This window comes from Salmo salar, chromosome ssa22 (genome assembly GCF_905237065.1).
Source record: "Salmo salar chromosome ssa22, Ssal_v3.1, whole genome shotgun sequence".
Classification (NCBI taxonomy): Eukaryota; Metazoa; Chordata; class Actinopteri; order Salmoniformes; family Salmonidae; genus Salmo; species Salmo salar.
Window position 1 is genome coordinate 54,763,978 of NC_059463.1, and position 21,836 is coordinate 54,785,813.

At 42.4% G+C, this 21,836-nt stretch overlaps 2 protein-coding genes across 2 annotated transcripts in view; one reads left to right on the forward strand and one right to left on the reverse strand.

Annotated features, from left to right (window-relative positions):
* Window positions 1–2,889: 2,889 nt before the first annotated feature.
* On the reverse strand, window positions 2,890–3,925 carry LOC106583741 (60S ribosomal protein L32-like). Its single transcript, XM_014168285.2, has 4 exons — window positions 3,833–3,925; window positions 3,294–3,519; window positions 3,034–3,056; window positions 2,890–2,916 (listed from the first exon to the last, which is right to left on the reverse strand). Exons 1-4 carry the CDS (start codon window positions 3,923–3,925, stop codon window positions 2,890–2,892), a joined length of 369 nt encoding a protein of 122 aa, XP_014023760.2.
* Window positions 3,926–15,087: 11,162 nt separating this feature from the next.
* The window catches only part of LOC106583744 (protein SSUH2 homolog), a 15,803-nt gene continuing 9,054 nt past the window's right edge, over window positions 15,088–21,836 (forward strand). Inside the window, exons 1-2 of the mRNA XM_014168286.2 lie at window positions 15,088–15,342; window positions 21,693–21,794. Of these exons, the coding sequence (XP_014023761.1) occupies window positions 15,318–15,342; window positions 21,693–21,794 (127 nt within the window). The 5' untranslated portion in view covers window positions 15,088–15,317. The remainder of the gene's footprint in view (window positions 15,343–21,692; window positions 21,795–21,836) is intronic.

The window sequence follows — 21,836 nt, forward strand, 5'->3', positions numbered from 1 at the left end:
TGCCTCTGCTGTGCTCTTCCTCCTTGTTCAAACCCTTGGCATGAGTATGACTGACCCAGCAGGCCATGATGACAGAGGGGCAGAGGCGGAGTCAGACGACCCAGAGTCAGATGACCCAGAGTCAGACGACCCAGAGGCGGAGTCAGACGACCCAGAGTCAGACGATCCAGAGTCAGACGACCCAGAGTCAGATGACCCAGAGTCAGACGACCCAGAGTCAGACGACCCAGAGGAGGAGTCAGATGACCCAGAGTCAGACGACCCAGAGGAGGAGTCAGATGACCCGGAGTCAGACGACCCAGAGGAGGAGTCAGATGACCCAGAGGAGGAGTCAGACGACCCAGAGTCAGACGACCCAGAGGAGGAGTCAGACGACCCGGAGTCAGACGACCCAGAGGAGGAGTCAGACGACCCGGAGTCAGACGACCCAGAGGAGGAGTCAGACGACCCAGAGTCAGACGACCCAGAGGAGGAGTCAGATGACCCAGAGTCAGACGACCCAGAGGAGGAGTCAGACGACCCAGAGTCAGACGACCCAGAGGAGGAGTCAGACGACCCAGAGTCAGACGACCCAGAGGAGGAGTCAGACGACCCAGAGTCAGACGACCCAGAGGAGGAGTCAGACGCTACTATATCTCAAGGGGATTTTAATACAAACACACGACACTGTTTTACCCATGCAGGACACCGCTTTACGCAGGACACCGCTTTACGCACACCACGCAGGACACCGCTTTACACACACCACGCAGGACACCGTTTTACAAAGCAAGTAGGACTCACATAGCCTGGTCAAGCAGACAGACCGCTACGTTCACATTTTGTTTCAGGATATGATCTATTGAGAGATCAGGCTGGTTCCACCAGGCTAGGACACACAAACAAGGATCTATTGAGCGATCAGGCTGGTTCCACCAGGCTAGGACACACAAACACGGATCTATTGAGAGATCAGGCTGGTTCCACCGGGCTAGGACACACAAACAAGGATCTATTGAGAGATCAGGCTGGTTCCACCAGGCTAGGACACACAAACAAGGATCTATTGAGAGATCAGGCTGGTTCCACCAGGCTAAGACACACAAACAAGGATCTATTGAGAGATCAGGCTGGTTCCACCGGGCTAGGACCCACAAACAAGGATCTATTGAGAGATCAGGCTGGTTCCACCAGGCTAGGACACACACACAAGGATCTATTGAGAGATCAGGCTGGTTCCACCAGGCTAGGACACACACACAAGGATCTATTGAGAGATCAGGCTGGTTCCACCAGGCTAGGACACACACACAAGGATCTATTGAGAGATCAGGCTGGTTCCACCAGGCTAGGACACAAACAAGGATCTATTGAGAGATCAGGCTGGTTCCACCAGGCTAGGACACACAAACAAGGATCTATTGAGAGATCAGGCTGGTTCCACCAGGCTAGGACACAAACAAAGATCCAGATTAAAGTCAGGAGCGTCACATGACATTTACATTTTTTTTACTGAGATACAGCCTATGAACTCTTGTTGTGTACTAGAAACGAACATTTTGTTTATTATAAAAGCTATCATGTTAATACGAATACCAGTCATTGAAATTACAAAGTCATGTGGAATATAAGGTTTCTACATTGTGTAAAAGCACTACTTTTCTATTGAGATGCGTTACACTGAAAAATAATGGTACACTGTCTCTTTAAAAATATCAGGTTTGTGACGACAACACGCAAAAGAGATGTCATTCATTCATTGGTCTCCTGAAGAAGCTATCCCTTTTCTGTGGCCCCAAATGTTTGGCTATATTGGTACAGTTACCGGGTTGTTAGCTAGCTAGCCAGTGAGGTAAGATGACTGAACAAAGTGTAAGCAAATGGTTAACATTGCGAGTAACTTTAGAACCATGTTGCGCGTGGTTTATGAATGTAAAATGCGTTCCCAGTGATTCGCTACAGGAAGATAAATGTTACACCGGTAATATAGGTCAGTAATATGGGTCCGATCTCTTGCCGTGGTTGGGCTAGAAGCAAGCTCTTTTTGCTGTAGTAATGGTGCAACCATGATGCTAACGAATCTGCACTCGCCTTTTTCTCTAGGGAACTCTGAAGAACTCTGAAACACCACAACAGCGAAGCCTTACCAACACTATTATGATGTATGACAATTCTCTCCTTGGCACACAGCAAAATCTTTTGTCGCACTCTTAGAGCCCTGCAATATGAAATATTGCACGTGAATGAACACATACATTTCAAATGAAATACTGAAAATGGACAGAAAAAAAAAGATAGTCCAAAAAATATTTCATTCACGTGCAATATTGCCTCAAATCAACCAAAACAAACATAACATTGCACCATATGCTGTATCATGAGCCTGACATCTGGGCTGTGTTCAATAGGAAAACGTTGTGAAACATTACCAATAAGTCATGACTAAAGCCAACATGACTCATTCTACATGTAGGAGACGTTTGTTCTGTACATAGCAGGCATCTAATTGAACATTCCTCAAGTTTGCACCATCTGAACCCAGCACCAGGCCAGATACAGCCATCAGTGGCCTGTTCTACATTACAGAGCGTTCAGATAGTATGTTCTACTCTTGGTATTTCTGTCTCATGCAGAATAGGGAATCATGTGAGCTCTATTCATTGCATTTCTATCTGCAACACAACATTTCACCTGTTGGATTCTATCTTGAAACATACTTATTCATGTTACCATACTGATTACTTTATATGCATAAGTAATGTATATATTAGTGGTCAATGAAGGGGAAAGAGGAACTTGGTGTGTGGGAAGTGATATGGAAAAAGTGCAGAAAGTTCATATTCTGTTGAAATATATTATTGTAGAATGTGAATGCCTCCCTCCTTAGGAACAAAGGGCAAGAGTCTAGTTTCAGTTCTTGATGAGGCGGGCCAGTGGCTGCAGAACCAGGACCATGAGGGATGTGGAACTCAACTCCAGACAAGGTCAACAGATGAAGAGAGAAGATACTGCTGGAAGGGGGGCTACATCGAAGAACATCTCACACATACATACTCGCTTCCAGGCCCATGAGGGTCCTGGAGACAGGCAGGGCCATGACAATACCAGTAAGAGAAACCTACTGTGTTTCTGTCTAACACCAGAGGAGGATTGGTTATATTAGACATGCAAGGAGGTGACTCCTCCTAGTCAGAAGCTATAAAAGATGCGCTTGTGTGATGTCGTGTATGTTGTCTTTGCAACTGTATGACCCAGTGGGGTGAAGAAACAAAACTTGGTTTGAGCTTTTTTTTGGGGGTCATCTGAGTTTTTACTCTGTTCAGAACCTCTCACTAAATAGACACCTGTGGTTGGGATCTTGTTGCTCATCATGAGGACCTCCAGCTCCTTGACGTTGTGCACCAGGAACTTCCTGAAGCCGGAGGGCAGCATGTGTTTGGTCTTCTTGTTGCTGCCGTAGCCGATGTTGGGCATCAGCATCTGGCCCTTGAAGCGCCGGCGCACCCTGTTGTCGATACCATGGGGTTTACGCCAGTTTTGCTACAAAGGAGAAGATAGATAAGGAGTAAGGCAGGATCCTGTAAATACCAGCTAGTACGTTTACTAAGCCTGCGTTTACACAGACAGCACAATTCTGGGCAAAAGAGATGCTCTGATTGGTCAAAAGATCAGCTAGTGGAAACTGAAGGGAGTTGTCATCAGATGATGTTTGTGATGGAGTACCTGAACTTGTCCAAGAAGGAACACTTGTTTTCCGTGCTTCCTAATAAATGTGAATCTGGTTCAACACATCCACGTAGAAAGGGTTGAAATACTGTTGCTCTAACTCAGGTAATTGTGGTCTGAACCGTACCTTGACTTTCACATAGCGGTCTGACTGTCTGATGAACTTCTTCACCCTCTTCTTGACGATCTTAGGCCTTTTCAGAGGCCTGAGAGCTGCCATGTTGCCTGGAGGTACAGAAAACAGGAGTCTGTTAGCAGTAGCCTGGAGAAACAAGCAGTCTTCTCATCTTCCCATTGGATTTACAGCCCTTTATTAGCTAGCTTTACCTTTACCTTGTTCAGGGCTCTATACTGACATTTTAGATTTAATTTCAGAGTGCAATTAAAAATATTCTATGTATTAATGATAAGAATTTCCAGCAATTACAAAATACAGGGTTAAGGAGCTCATCTCCTGAAGAACCTATTTTCTTTCTGTGCTACTAAATGGTATATGGGAGATTTTTCTTCTTAGGGGCACTGGTGCTCCCAAATAAAATTCTAGGTAGCACAGAATATTTAGGAGCATATGCAACCAAAATGGAAGCACTGTAGAGCCCTGGGGTTGTATTTTTTATTTTAATTTAACTAGGCAAGTCAGTTAATAACAAATTCTTATTTACAATGGACAGTCTAACCCTAAATGCAGACGACACTGGGCCAATTGTGCGTCGCCCTATGGGAGTCCCAATCACGGCCGGTTGTGATACAGCTTTGAATTGAACCTGAGTCTGTAATGAGACCTCTAACACTGAAATGCAGTGCCTTAGACCGCTGAGCCACTCGGGAGGCCTAACCACTTGTCATGTGTGTTGGTTTAGCTACTGGTTATATGAAACGACTGGTGTCTTGGTAGCCAACTAAACTTTATACTTCACCTCAAATGGAGTTGACTGTGGGCATCTAGTGTGTGTGGACTAGAGCTCCGACATATAAAAATTAAGCTTATTAAAAATTGTCCTGTTGCTATTCTCTGGGTGCTGAAATCTTTTTTTTTTCTTCATAAAAACTATTTTGCGAGACATCGGATCTATTGTCCACTCACACTAGTCAGTGCACAACTCCGTTGATGTGAAGTGGAGTTGAGTTTAGTAGGCTATTCTCTTGGACGCAAAGTCATCCAGCTAAACAATATGTACTGAACAAAAATATAAACGCAACATGCATGTCCCCAGCACAAGGCGGACCTGTGTATTGATCATGCTGTTTAATCAGCATCTTGATATGTCACACCTGTCAATTGGATGGATTATCTTGGCAGGTGGAGAAATGCTCACTAACAGGGATGTAAACAATTGTGCACACAAATTGAGCGAAATTAGCTTTTTGTAGGTATCTTTTATTTCAGCTCATTAAACATGGGACCAACATTTTACATGTTGCGTTTATATTCGTTTAGTGTAGCTAGCCTAGCCAACACACACACAGCATTGAGATGATTTTACAAGTATGAAGAATACTACAGTAGCTTCGTTTGCTACGCTAACTAGCTGCTCTATTTCGCACAGCTTGATTGATATGCCTGCAACATGTTTTTGAAGACGTATTCATGTGATGTTTAACGTTCCCACTTCGGTACAAAAGTAACGCACTGGACGCTACTGTCATACAATGTATCAACGTGGTGTGCAGCCACCTCACTCAACTACAGTTTACTACTGGATATCTTTTCCCTAGTTAGATATCGTTAGATCAGTGTGCATACATGAGCATTATATTCTGTGTCCATAACTGGACGGACCTCAGCTGTTAGCGAGCAGATTGGAATAACACTAGGTTTGGTAACCATCTTTTGATTCGACATTTCAGCGCCCGTTTTTCTTGAAACAAAAGTGACACATCTACAAAGTTCGGCAACAATAACGAAACATGTGTAAAGTTTGATTGAATGTGTAATGAATAGCGTCTTTTTTTTTATGGATTAGAGTCATCCATTTCTAAGGATGATGACAGATGTACATTCTACCGTTTGGGCTGTATGTTTGTCTACAGGTTGTTGAGGCCAGGGAAAAGGGGAGGACAATAGAACGGAGTAATAAAGAGAAAGAATGAAATACAATCCGACCAGGAGAACATATAAAACGTAGAAAATAATCAGACAAAAATCAGGCTTACAAAAATGTATTTTAATCACTCAAAATTTGACTGGTTATAATAGCATGGCTGACTTTGGAAGCCGATAAGTACTAGGAGTCAGGGGTTTTAGACCAGATGAGTCTCTTTTTCTATTTGCTACACTGGTGTCAGAAGCAAGATGGCACTAGGTCATCTGAGTTTGCTAGGTTTCCATGGTTTTACTTGAGTTCTGCGGTATGAACCTCGCGCGGGTCAGATGTTTGTTCGACCCGCCCACAATTGTTAATAACACATTCCCAACCTCCCGAATCGGTTATGTGATGAAGTGAAAATCAGCTCCAGTGCCACAGATCCACACGCAGCTAGCCAACTAGCACTGTAGCTACAGCCCCCCCCCCCACCCCCACACACTCTGCTTACGTCCAAAATGGAACCCTATTCCCTGCCTAGTGCACTACTTCTCACCCGGGCCCATAGTGGTGCTAACAAACTGTGGGGGGAAAAAAACAAGATGTCTGAATACTTTCCGAATGTACTGCATGTGCTTCATGATCAACACCTATGTATTCATTTCTTCATGCAACAAACCTGTATAGTAGTTTTAGGTGTGTTTAGTGTAAACAGCTTGATGTGTGAATGATAATGCATGTAAATGCATTATCTTTAAACGGCACTCGTCTCCTGTTCACCTAATTCAACACCTGATTTACTTAAAATCATGCTGCCATGTTGTTGTGATGCTGCCATGTTGTGTTGCTACCATTCTGTGTCGTCATGCTACGTCGTTGTCTTTAGGTCTCTCTTTATGTTGTGGTGTCACTCTTGTGTAATGTGTGTTTTGTACTATATAAAAAAATAACAAATCATGTTTATCCCCGCCCCCCTCCCCACAGCAGGCCTTTTGGTAGGCCGTCGTTGCAAATAAGAATTTGTTCTTAACTGACTTGCCTGGTTAAATAAAGGTTAAAACATTGTTTTTTTTTTAAGTTAAAGTTCAGAAATCGCGGGAGGACGTCTTGCATTTGGAGGACATTGCATTTTACATTTTAATGCATATAAAGACTATACAAAATAAAAGAGAATATTGCTTTACGTTGAGGTTTAATTGAATGAAATCAAGTCATATTTATGAGTGTTGTAGCACAATCAAAATGCATGTATCCTTTTCATAAAGACAACATCATGTATCCTTTTCATACAGAGAAGATCACTTTGAGGTTTACTTCAATGAAATCAAAAAGTCATATTTGTGATAGTGTTGGAGGACAATCCTTTGTACAACAAACGTATTCACACAATAACTATAGCAATAGGTTTATAATACAAGACATATTCACTGCGATCAGAATGTCGGTCTTTGTGCAACATTTACACAAAATCAAAATGAACAATAATATATACAGTAATGTAAAAGAATGCACAGTAACGTTACCTGGGAAATAAATACAAATCAAACAAGAGTCCAAACAATGGACGTGGCCTGTGCATTCTTTTACATCACTGTATATCACTGTATATATTATTGTTTATAGATTTTAGAAATAGATTTTCAGCTTCTATTTATTTCTGTGTGTATGTGTGTGTGAGTCACTCCCTCTTTTCCACCATCCATCTCTGCTTTTCAGTCTCATGAAAGGTAGACTGTTGGAGTTCCCTCCAATGCCTTGTGCCAGCTACAGGGGAAACACTTTAGCTAGGCAGTAGATCTCTTCCTGCCATTCCAGGAAAGCCGGTATGTGTGTGAGGGCTGCTTGGGCCTTGTGTCAGCGGCTGGTGGCACAACCTGTAGAAGGCTGGAGGGATTTCTCTTTCCTCGGTTCGCTCCTTCCTCACTACCCTTCTCTGCTTCGACACGCCTACAGCTCCCATTGAAAGAAGGCAGTGGCAGCAAAATCCTCAAATGGCATCGTTTAATTGTCGAGGCTTTATGTTGTGTAAGTGCAGGTGACATGGGACCTATTTTGTTGTGGAAGGAGCTGGTGCCAAAGGGGAGCAGAACAGGACAGCCTGTAGGGAGAACCACTGTTAGAGCTGGTGCCAAAGGGGAGCAGAACAGGACAGCCTGTAGGGAGAACCACTGTTAGAGCTGGTGCCAAAGGGGAGCAGAACAGGACAGCCTGTAGGGAGAACCACTGTTAGAGCTGGTGCCAAAGGGGAGCAGAACAGGACAGCCTGTAGGGAGAACCACTGTTAGAGCTGGTGCCAAAGGGGAGCAGAACAGGACAGCCTGTAGGGAGAACCACTGTTAGAGCTGGTGCCAAAGGGGAACGGAACAGTACAGCCTGTAGGGAGAACCACTGTTAGAGCTGGTGCCAAAGGGGAGCAGAACAGGACAGCCTGTAGGGAGAACCACTGTTAGAGCTGGTGCCAAAGGGGAGCAGAACAGGACAGCCTGTAGGGAGAACCACTGTTAGAGCTGGTGCCAAAGGGGAATGGAACAGGACAGCCTGTAGGGAGAACCACTGTCATTCCTCTCCTGAAATAGAGGTCCAATTACCTTCAATTTGAATAATCATAAAACTAAACTATGTGAGTGAGCATAGTGTGTGACTGAGAGATGGAGAGTGAACTGTGTGACTGAGAGGTGGAGAGTGAACTGTGTGACAGAGGTGGAGAGTGAACTGTGTGACTGAGAGGTGGAGAGTGAACTGTGTGACTTAGAGATGGAGAGTGAACTGTGTGACTGAGAGATGGAGAGTGAACTGTGTGACTGAGAGATGGAGAGTGAACTGTGTGACTGAGAGATGGAGAGTGAACCGTGTGACTGAGAGATGGAGAGTGAACTGTGTGACTGAGAGATGGAGAGTGAACTGTGTGACAGAGGTGGAGAGTGAACTGTGTGACAGAGGTAGAGAGTGAACTGTGTGACAGAGAGGTGGAGAGTGAACTGTGTGACTGAGAGGTGGAGAGTGAACTGTGTGACTGAGAGGTGGAGAGTGAACTGTGTGACTGAGAGGTGGAGAGTGAACTGTGTGACTGAGAGGTGGAGAGTGAACTGTGTGACTGAGAGGTGGAGAGTGAACTGTGTGACTGAGAGGTGGAGAGTGAACTGTGTGACAGAGAGGTGGAGAGTGAACTGTGTGACAGAGGTGGAGAGTGAACTGTGTGACTGAGGTGGAGAGTGAACTGTGTGACAGAGAGGTGGAGAGTGAACTGTGTGACAGAGAGGTGGAGAGTGAACTGTGTGACAGAGGTGGAGAGTGAACTGTGTGACTGAGAGGTGGAGAGTGAACTGTGTGACTGAGAGGTGGAGAGTGAACTGTGTGACTGAGAGATGGAGAGTGAACTGTGTGACTGAGAGATGGAGAGTGAACTGTGTGACAGAGGTGGAGAGTGAACTGTGTGACTGAAAGGTAGAGAGTGAACGGTGTGACTGAGAGGTGGAGAGTGAACTGTGTGACTGAGAGGTGGAGAGTGAACTGTGTGACTGAGAGGTGGAGAGTGAACTGTGACTGACAGGTGGAGAGTGAACTGTGACTGACAGGTGGAGAGTGAACTGTGTGACAGAGGTGGAGAGTGAACTGTGTGACAGAGGTGGAGAGTGAACTGTGTGACAGAGGTGGAGAGTGAACTGTGTGACTGAGAGGTGGAGAGTGAACTGTGTGACTGAGAGGTGGAGAGTGAACTGTGTGACTGAGAGGTGGAGAGTGAACTGTGTGACTGAGAGGTGGAGAGTGAACTGTGTGACTGAAAGGTAGAGAGTGAACGGTGTGACTGAGAGGTGGAGAGTGAACTGTGTTACTGAAAGGTAGAGAGTGAACTGTGTGACTGAGAGGTGGAGAGTGAACTGTGTGACTGAGAGGTGGAGAGTGAACTGTGTGACTGAGAGGTGGAGAGTGAACTGTGTGACTGAGAGGTGGAGAGTGAACTGTGTGACTGAGAGGTGGAGAGTGAACTGTGTGACTGAGAGGTGGAGAGTGAACTGTGTGACTGAGAGGTGGAGAGTGAACTGTGTGACTGAGAGGTGGAGAGTGAACTGTGTGACTGAGAGGTGGAGAGTGAACTGTGTGACTGAGAGGTGGAGAGTGAACTGTGTGACTGAGAGGTGGAGAGTGAACTGTGTGACTGAGAGGTGGAGAGTGAACTGTGTGACTGAGAGGTGGAGAGTGAACTGTGTGACTGAAAGGTGGAGAGTGAACTGTGTGACTGAGAGGTGGAGAGTGAACTGTGTGACTGAGAGGTGGAGAGTGAACTGTGTGACTGAGAGGTGGAGAGTGAACTGTGTGACTGAGAGATGGAGAGTGAACTGTGTGACTGAGAGATGGAGAGTGAACTGTGTGACAGAGGTGGAGAGTGAACTGTGTGACTGAAAGGTAGAGAGTGAACGGTGTGACTGAGAGGTGGAGAGTGAACTGTGTGACTGAGAGGTGGAGAGTGAACTGTGTGACTGAGAGGTGGAGAGTGAACTGTGACTGACAGGTGGAGAGTGAACTGTGACTGACAGGTGGAGAGTGAACTGTGTGACTGAGAGGTGGAGAGTGAACTGTGTGACTGAGAGGTGGAGAGTGAACTGTGTGACTGAGAGGTGGAGAGTGAACTGTGTGACTGAGAGGTGGAGAGTGAACTGTGTGACTGAGAGGTGGAGAGTGAACTGTGTGACTGAGAGGTGGAGAGTGAACTGTGTGACTGAAAGGTAGAGAGTGAACGGTGTGACTGAGAGGTGGAGAGTGAACTGTGTGACTGAGAGGTGGAGAGTGAACTGTGTGACTGAGAGGTGGAGAGTGAACTGTGTGACTGAGAGGTGGAGAGTGAACTGTGTGACTGAGAGGTGGAGAGTGAACTGTGTGACTGAGAGGTGGAGAGTGAACTGTGTGACTGAAAGGTAGAGAGTGAACGGTGTGACTGAGAGGTGGAGAGTGAACTGTGTGACTGAGAGGTGGAGAGTGAACTGTGTGACTGAGAGGTGGAGAGTGAACTATGTGACTGAGAGGTGGAGAGTGAACTGTGTGACTGAGAGGTGGAGAGTGAACTGTGTGACTGAGAGGTGGAGAGTGAACTGTGTTACTGAAAGGTAGAGAGTGAACGGTGTGACTGAGAGGTGGAGAGTGAACTGTGTGACTGAGAGGTGGAGAGTGAACTGTGTGACAGAGGTGGAGAGTGAACTGTGTGACTGAGAGGTGGAGAGTGAACTGTGTAATCATGTCGGCGGTGCTGTTTCTTTTTTGTTGCGTTCAGCCACTAAATGCACAATATGAGCTTTTCCCGACTGCTCAGTGTTTCACCATGACAACACCTGGTGAGTGTTTATATGACACAGAGGTTTGTTGATCTGAGTCCTTTTAGTAGGAAATTCAGTGATTAGCTTTGGCATTAATCTCCAAATTTGAGATTATTGGTTCCAACCGCTGTGTCTTTGTGAGACGCAGAGTAGGTAAACGGATGATCTACGCATGTGTGGTTCCCACCGTAAAGCATGGAGGAGGAGGTGTGGGGGTGCTTTTCTTGTGACACTGTCTGTGATTTATTTAGAATTCAAGGCACACTTTTAACCAGCATGGTTACCACAACATGATTTGTTTTTCAACAGGAAAACACCTCCAGGCTGTGTAAGGGCTATTTGACCAAGAAGGAGAGTGATAGAGTGCTGCATCAGATGACCTGGCCTCTACAATCACCCAACCTCAACCCAATTGAGATGGTTTTGGATGAGTTGAACCGCAGAGTTAGCAAAGTGTGGCAACTTTGAAGAATCTAAAATCGAAAATATATTTCTATTTTTTTAAATACTTATTTGGTTCCTACATGATTCCATATGTGCTATCCCATAGTTTTGATGTCTTCACTATTATTCTACAATGTAGAAAATAGTAAAAATAAAGAAAAACCTAGGTGTGTCCAAACTTTTGACTGTTACCGTAGTTATAAATAAATATTAATGTGATTACATGCCAAACAACTTTAGAGATGAAGCTGTCACGAGAATGTTCAATCCCAATGATTATAACTAACAATTATTTAAGCTTTGACCAATCCCCGAGGTTTGTAAGACCCTGGTTTTAATAATAATTAGGCAAAGACTCAGCTTCTGCAAAAGGTCCATAAGGTTTATTCCGAAAACGTTCTGAAGTCCAAAATACAAAGACATGTCATTTTATAACTCTCAGCGCACGTGCATAGGTTAGAGGGAACATTGCTCAACACAACAATGTCATAAGTCGTTAGAACGAATGCTTCAATCTACTTGAAATCAGTAAAGTTAGTTTTCTCTTTCGTCTCCATTTCTCTCACACAGAAAATACGTTTTAGGGACTGGGGAGAAAATGCAATATGCCTAACAAACAAAAACAACTTTAATATTTTCCATGGAACATTTCCAAATTACATCATCAGTTTGACCAGTTTTAGGGAAATTAAAAGCTGCTAAACCAACCCAATTTCAGTTTGGCTTTGATGCATATTTATGTGGTTGAAATACAATCAGCTTTTGGTGTTTCTTTGAAAAGATGGGCCTGGCTGACATGAAAAATACATTAAGGGGAAAGGATCCAGAGACACAGAGGCTGACTATCTTTAATCATAATTAACACAAGACAATGGATCCAGAGCTGCATAGGTTAATTATAGACTTTAAATGAACAGGTTGTTAGCATGTAGAGGGTGGCCAAGTGGGATTGGTCCAGGCACGCCCAGGTGTCAGGCCAGTGTGTCCTAAATTGCAGTCCAAGAGCCCCAGGCCCATCGGAAGGTCAGAGAAAGTGAAAAATTGAAGGTTAGTAAGAGCATGGTTAAGACCATAGTACACCAGATGGTTAAGACCATAGTACACCACATGGTTAAGACCATAGTACACCACATGGTTAAGACCATAGTACACCACATGGTTAAGACCATAGTACACTACATGGCTAAGACCATAGTACACCACATGGCTAAGACCATAGTACACCACATGGTTAAGACCATAGTACACCACATGGTTAAGACCATAGTACACCACATGGCTAAGACCATAGTATACCACATGGTTAAGACCATAGCTCACTAACTACATGGCTAAGACCATAGTACACCACATGGTTAAGACCATAGCACACCACATGGTTAAGACCATAGCTCACTAACTACATGGCTAAGACCATAGTACACCACATGGTTAAGACCATAGCACACCACATGGTTAAGACCATAGCTCACTAACTACATGGCTAAGACCATAGTACACCACATGGTTAAGACCATAGTACACCACATGGCTAAGACCATAGTATACCACATGGTTAAGACCATAGTACACCACATGGCTAAGACCATAGTACACCACATGGTTAAGACCATAGTACACCACATGGCTAAGACCATAGAATACCACATGGTTAAGACCATAGCTCACTAACTACATGGCTAAGACCATAGTACACCACATGGTTAAGACCATAGTACACCACATGGTTAAGACCATAGTACACCACATGGCTAAGACCATAGTATACCACATGGTTAAGACCATAGCTCACTAACTACATGGCTAAGACCATAGTACACCACATGGCTAAGACCATAGCTCACTAACTACATGGCTAAGACCATAGTACACCACATGGTTAAGACCATAGTACACCACATGGCTAAGACCATAGTACACCACATGGCTAAGACCATAGCACACCACATGGTTAAGACCATAGCTCACTAACTACATGGCTAAGACCATAGCTCACTAACTACATGGCTAAGACCATAGTACACCACATGGCTAAGACCATAGCACACCACATGGTTAAGACCATAGCTCACTAACTACATGGCTAAGACCATAGTACACCACATGGTTACGACCATAGTATACCACATGGTTAAGACCATAGTACACCACATGGCTAAGACCATAGTACACCACATGGCTAAGACCATAGCACACCACATGGTTAAGACCATAGCTCACTAACTACATGGCTAAGACCATAGTACACCACATGGTTACGACCATAGTATACCACATGGTTAAGACCATAGTACACCACATGGTTAAGACCATAGTACACCACATGGCTAAGACCATAGCACACCACATGGTTAAGACCATAGTACACCACATGGTTAAGACCATAGTACACCACATGGTTAAGACCATAGTATACCACATGGTTAAGACCATAGTACACCACATGGTTAAGACCATAGTACACCACATGGCTAAGACCATAGTATACCACATGGTTAAGACCATAGTATACCACATGGCTAAGACCATAGTATACCACATGGCTAAGACCATAGTATACCACATGGTTAAGACCATAGTACACCACATGGTTAAGACCATAGTACACCACATGGCTAAGACCATAGTACACCACATGGTTAAGACCATAGCACACCACATGGCTAAGACCATAGTACACCACATGGTTAAGACCATAGTATACCACATGGTTAAGACCATAGTATACCACATGCATTGGGGGTAGAGAATAATTAATAGTGTTTGCTTTGGACACTGGATAATCTAATACACACACACCTGTTTGACTCACTGTGATACTGTAGGACTACTTATCTTATTTTCCTGTGTTGATTCAGGTAGCATTCAATGTCCTGTGTTTGTGTTAACCATGGCAGCCGTTTGTGTTAACCATGGCAGCAGTTTGTGTTAACCATGGCAGCAGTTTGTGTTAACCATGGCAGCAGTTTGTGTTAACCATGGCAGCAGTTTGTGTTAACCATGGCAGCAGTTTGTGTTAACCATGGCAGCAGTTTGTGTTAACCATGGCAACCAGCATTGTAAATTAATACTGTAGATGTGCTGTGTCTGTGCATCCTTTCCCCTTTTATGTATTTTTCATGTCACCCAGACCCATCTTTTCATATAAACACTATTTATTTCAATCACTAGTTGAGTAAAATAAGGCGTCTATTGCTTCAGTCCTTGTTTCGTTTTAATATCGTATTACCTGGTAAATAACCAACAACCATCGATGACCCCTTCTGTTCCCCTCTAACTATGTTTTATTGCACGCTGTCTGGGATGATGTTTCCCTGTTTACTACTCAAATATATATTTCCTATTAAGTCAAAGATAAAATTAACTGCAATACACTGGTCTCAAATATATTAGCATAAATAGTCTACACAGAACAACAGTGGACCCTGTAACGTCTGCTTCCAACTCACACCCTCAAACACCCTGTCCTGCTGATCTCAGTTTGATTAGCACAGCTTTATTTTTCTTGGAAGAAAATATTGCTTTCAATTTCAATATATTATTTGGTAGGTTTATTCTACTCAACAGTAGCCTTTGTGTTTCAACACCCTTCTATACATGAGTAGGTTATCTATTTCAACAGTCCTTTCAGTCCAAAATAAAATGTGGAATGTTGCCAATCCCATGACCCGCCTACCCTACAACCGAATGGGACACGACGTTTGGCACCACTTCATTGTGTTGAGGAAAAGCTTTAAGAGCTCTGGTGTTGCAGTAAAGGGAGCGTCGACAGTCTGGCCGTAGTGGAGGAGTGAGCCGCAACAATTCTATCATCTCGTTCATTTCATTTCTGACGATGCTTAATCCTCATGAGGGCCAAGGTAAGTGTTTAAAATGTATCTGTCTAAAATGTAGTATTTATAACAACAAAATGCTTTGGGTGAGTAGGGTGCGTGCGGATTGTCTATTACTAAAGCACACACTGCAGACTAAAATTCCGGAGTTAGAGGAAGTGTCATATTTCAAAGGTTTGAAATCGGTGAAAACCACCTCCTAGAATTCATGTATTTATTTATAAGTGGCCAACCATCCAGTCTATGCTTTTAGAAATACTACGGGTGTTGTTGACTACTCCATAGGGCTGAGAGACTAGTGCTATTTGAGGCTGTTTACGTTTTTTTTATTCGATTATAAAAAAGAATATATGTATAATGGTTTTCGCTATTTTTCTCCAGTAAAAGTAGGCTTGCATTATGTGAGTTGAGTGCTGTAACACAGAATAAAACAATTAATACAAGTTATATGATGGTAGAGACTGCCCATTACTGCTTATTTATTATTTTTTATTTTATTTCAACTTTTACTGATTATAAACTGGGTGGTTCGAGCCCTGAATTCTGAAAGCCGTGATATATTTAAGCAATAAGCACGAGGGGGTGTGGTATATGGCAGTGGTGTAAAAAGTATCCAATTCTCATACTTAAGTAAAAGTAAAGATACCTTACTAGAAAATGACTCAAGTGAAAGTGAAAAGTAAAAGTGAATTGCTAAAATGTCAAAAGTAAAAGTATAAATCATTTAAAATGCTTCATATTAAACAAACCAGATGGCATATTTTTCTTGTTTTGTTTGATTGAGGGATAGCCAAGAGGCACACCAACACTCAGACATCATTTAGAAATGAAGCATTTGTGTCCGCCAGATCATAAGCAGTAGGGATGACCCGGGATGTTATCTCGATAACCGTGTGAATTGGACCATTTTCCTGTCAAAACCTTTGGGGGTCATGGAAAATGTATGGAGTAAAAAGTCCATTATTGTCTTTAGAAATATAGTCAAGTAAAAGTAAAAGTTGTCAAAAAATATAAATACACCCCAAAAACTACTTTAAAGTATTTTTTACTTAAGTACTTTACACCACTGGTATATGGCCAATATACCACAGCTAAGGTATGTTCTTAGGCACAATGCCTTATTGCTATTATAAACTGGTTACCAACGTAATTAGAGCAGTAAAATAAAAGTTTTGTTGTACTCATGGTATACGGTCTGATATGCCACGACTGTCAGCCAATCAGCATTCAGGGCTCACCCACCCAGTTTATAACAGACCTTATACCACGGCTATTACAAAACATGTATTTTTACTGCTCTAATTACATTGGTAACCAGTTTCTAATAGCAATAAGGCACCTCGGGGGTTTGTGATACAGTATATGGCCAACATACCACGGCTAAGGGCTGTGTCTAGGTACTCTGCGTTTCGTCGTGAGTAAGAACAGCCTTTAGCTGTGGTATATTGGCCATATACCACACCTCCTCAGGCCTTATTGCTTAATTAACCATCATAATCTGTGTGACCACAGATTATCGATTCAATTTACCAGATTTTCTAGTGGCTGCTCTAACAATTTAAAATAAATGTATTGAAAAATGGAAGGCAGTTAGCCTGGGTACCAATCCTGGGCTTGACATTGAGGTAAATTTGGCATTTACTTCGTTTTTCTTGTCATGCCAGTTGCGAAAAAATTTGAGTTGAGAAGTAAACAGTGGTGTAAAGTACTTAAGTAAAACAACTTTAAAGTACTACTTAAGTAGGTTTTCGGGGTATCTGTACTTTACTATTATATTTTTAACAACTTTTACTTCACTACATTCCTAAAGAAAATAATGTACTTTTTACATTTTCCCTGACACCCAAAAGTACTCGATACATATCAAGAGAACATCCCTGGTCATCCCTACTGCCTCTGATCTGGCGGACTTACTAAACACAAATGCATATTTTGTAAATAATGTCTGAGTGTTGGAGTGTGCCCCTGGCTATCCATAGATTTTAAAACAAGAAAATGGTGCCTACTGCTTTGCTTAATATATGGAATTTGAAATGATTTATACTTTTACTTTTGGTACTTAAGTATATTTTAGCAATTACATTTACATTTGATACTTAAGTATATTTACAACCAAATACTTTTTAGATTTTTACTCAAGTAGTATTTTACTGGGTGACTTTTACTTGAGTGAATTTCTATTAAGGTATCTATACTTTTACTCAAGTACATACATCGCTATGTAGTCTGATATGCAAAAAAATAAATATACAGTCCATATGAAAGCTTGATTAACTGGGCTGGTGAGCTTGGCAGTTGTTGTCGGGCCAGCAGAAGGCCATGAATGTCAAGCCCTGCAGTCAGTCTCTTTAGCTAATCCACCCCCTGTAACATTACTCATGTGTCAAAGAAAAAAACTCCACTTACTGGAGTAGACAGATTTTGGGCCCGGTTATCCCTCTCGCTTCACCTCTTCCTATCTGGTGTGACTCACAAATGTCAGTTCATGACTGTAGCTCTCGCCTTGGGCCAACCAGCGGAATTTTGCCAATAACATATTTCTATGGCAAGACGCATCATTCACCCAAGTTTCGTCAAGATCGGGCCTGTGCTGTCTGAGATATCGCATGTGATTAACACTGAAGACCAAAGTTCAGAAGGTAAGGGAAGGGATTTCATCATTGGGGACAATAAGAGTAAAATTAAAATGTTAAAAGGTTTTCTCCCTACTGGTATTCGTTTCCACCATAGACCGCATAAACAGGTTTCCACACGCACCTCGGCCCCTTCCACTCTACAGTATCATGTCTCTGGCAGGGACTCTGGGAGTTGAATTCCATGACCGTGACAGCTGCACATGTAAGCTGTGGCCCTACGAATCATGATCCCGCGAACTGTTTTTATTACAGCCACTCAGAGCATCTATGCATATCTATACCATGCAGTATTGCCTTCAGAAAGTATTCATACCCCTTTACTTTTTCCAGCCTGAATTTAAAGTTGATTAAATAGAGATATTTTCTGTCACTGGCGTACACACAATACCCCATAATGCCAAAGTGGAATTATGTTTTTTCTACATTTTTACAAATTAATAAAAAATTAAAAGCTGACACATCTTGAGTGAATACGTTTTCAACCCCTTTGTTATGGCAAGCCTGAATAAGTTCAGGAGTAAAAATGTGCTAAACAAGTCATCAAATAAATTGAATGGACTCTCTCTGTGTGCAATAATAGTGTTAAGCAGGATTTTTGAATGATCTCATCTCTGTACCCCACACATACAATTATCTGTAAGGTCGAGCAGTGAATTTCAAACACAGATTCAACCAAAGATCAGGGAGGTTTTCGAATGCCTCGCAAAAAAGGGCACATATTGGTGAAAAAAAGCGGACATTGAATATCTCTTTTAGCATGGTGAAGTTATTAATTACACTTTGGATGGTGTATCAATACACCTAATCCCTACAAAGATACAGGCGTCCTTCCTAACTCAGTTGCCGGAGAGGAAGGAAACCGCCCAGGGATTTCATCATTCTTTTTATTTAACCAGGAAAAGCCCATTGAGACCCAGAGTCTCTTTTTCAAGGGAGACCTGGTCAGGAAGGAAGCAACAATCAATACATTACAGAATTAAAGCATACAACAATACAGTACAACAACATGATCCAGTCTAAAATAAGCATTTACACTCCTCTGAGTCTCCCATCAAAAATGGTAGTAACCCCACAATACTAACCTAATTGACAGAGGGAAAATAAGAAAGACTGTACAGAATAAAAATATTACAAAACATGCATCCTGTTTGCAACACGGTACTAAAGTAATAATGCAAAAGAAAATGTGGCAAAACAATTTACTTTTTGTCCTAAATACAAAGTGTAATGTTTGGGGCAAATCCAATACAACACATTACTGAGTACCACTCTCCATATTTTCAAGCATAGTGGTGGCTGTATCATGTTATGGGTATGCTTGGAATTGTTAAAGACTGGGGAGTTTTTCAGAATAAAAAAGAAACGGAATGAAGCTAAGCACAGGCAAAATCCTAGAGGAAAACCTGGTTCAGTCTGTTTTCCACCAGACACTGGGAGATGAATTCACCTTTCAGCATGACAATAACCTAAAACACAAGGCCAAATCTACACTGGAGTTGCTTAGGGGTATGACTACTTATGTAAATGATATATTTCTGTATTTCATTTAGTGATCAAATTAGGATCCTACATTTGTAGCATCGTATCAATGTTAGGTTCAGTTTATGGGACATGGAGAAGTAGCCTAGACTACCATATGGAACTATTGTTGGGTCAACAATGCTCTATCAATTTTCCAATGTGGTTCAGTGGAGAAGATAAACTTAATCTAAAGACCGTAACTATAGGCCATATAACCCCCATAGAAACATTCCGAAGCAATAAACAGTTAATGGTCTCCCTTGATTAAATCAGGTAGGGGACTGTTGCTCTGTCTCTGTCCATTAGTACTGTAGCCTTACTTTTGATATGACTTTTATTTCTGCGTAATGTATTGAGGAACTGTTATTGTTTGTACCCTGGCAACTTTTATTGTGAAGGCAGTAGTTTTCTCAGAGGTACCTGTGAGTGAGTAGAGGAAAAAAGATGCAGAGTGGATGTTTGTGACTCCTTAGCTGTATCTGTTGGACCGGAGAAATTAAACTACAAGTAATAGTGTTCCTTTGTAACCAATGATGTATACAAACCCTGGATTGCTGATGTAATGTTTTGGCCAGGCTTTGAAGCCACCGGTCGGCCATATTGGTAATCCCCAGTATGAGCAGTCCTCCACAGGAATGAATGAAATTCTAAAGTATTTCCATTAAATGTTTCAAGGACAAAATTACATGTATTTAAGTATTTTTTTTGTAGTGGGGACAGTGACATTAGTACTCTCAAAAAATATACTTTAAGGAAAATGTTTATATATATTTCTTCATTTTGTTTATTTGTATGTTCAGCTCACATAATATCATTTTAAAAGTATACATTAAGGTGTCTGTAATAGAATAAATGTAAATAGCTTCCCAAAACATGTTTTACAATGGAGGGAGGAGTACCAAGATGGCTGTTTTACAGTGGAGGAGGAGTACCAAGATGGCTGTTTTACAGTGGAGGAGGAGTACCAAGATGGCTGTTTTACAGTGGAGGAGGAGTACCAAGATGGCTGTTTTACAGTGGAGGAGGAGTACCAGACCTGAACCCCATTGAAAACCTCTGGAATGTGATCAAGAGGAAGATGGACGGTCACAAGCCATCAAACAAAGCCAAGCTGCCTGAATTTTTGCGCCAGGAGTGGCATAAAGTCACTCAACGTCAATGTGAATGACTGGTGGAGAGCATGCCAAGACGCATGAAAGCTGTGATTGAAAATCAGGGTTATTCCACCAAATATCGATTTCTGAACTCTTCCTAAGTTAAAACATTAGTATTGTGTTTAAAAATTTATATGAACTTATTTTCTTTGCATTATTCAGGGTCTGACAACACCGCATCTTTTTTGTTATTTTGACCAGTTGTCATTTTCTGCAAATAAATGCTCTAAATGACAATATTTTTATTTGGAATTTGTGAGAAATGTTGTCAGTAGTTTATAGAATAAAACAACATTTTTCATTTTACCCAAACACATACATAGTAAAACCAGAGGAACTGATAACTTTGCAGTGGTCTCTTAATTTTTTTCCAGAGCTGTATATATGTGCCCATCTCACTGAACTAATCCATTGCAGCTTATACTAAAAGCCAATTTAGGCTTGATCCGAAAATGTGGTCAGAGGCTCAGCATGGAGCTTGTGACCAATTGCAGAGCCTCCAGAGGCATGCGGAGCACTGCTCCGTGTTTCACGGAAATGTGCACATGAAAACCGTAACTGGCACGTAGATCGGTAGCATTCCACATGAGAAAGGTTGCCAACTCCTCGTGTAGCCTATTTCCGACAACTTCAGGAGAGTAACGGCAGAATCTGCAAAAGCCAGCAGGAGTGGGAAGAGAATAATTGGACCAGGTTAAGTTTTTCTTCTTCTGGTTATCTAGATCTCTGGCGCCCTCTTGAGGGATTTGTCTTATTTCATCAAACCGTAAGCTCAATGCGTATAGTTAATTTTATTATAACACATAGAGGGTGTCTATATATGGAAAAATACGCATTTAAGAAATTTGACCAATCACTTGGTCGAAAGAACAGACGATTTTCGTTGATGTGCTTTGTTACAGTATGTGTGTCTTTTACATTGTCTCCTTAACTAAAACTAAAGCTTCTTTCAATCAAGTACTGGTGACCCCTCACTCCTGATAAATGCACGGACTGTTGTGAATGAAGGAATGTTTACTAAAACAGAGGATAAAAACCAAACTAAGGCTGTTTTTCCATCTCTCAGCACTCTATGCCCCCCCGGTGCCCGCCCCAGGCCCCATGGTTCCCCCAGCTAGCATGTTTGGCAACGTACCAGGGTACGAGGACACTTTAGCTGGTGGAGGAGGTAGGTGTCATCATCAGAACCCTCTAAAGATACTCAATATCA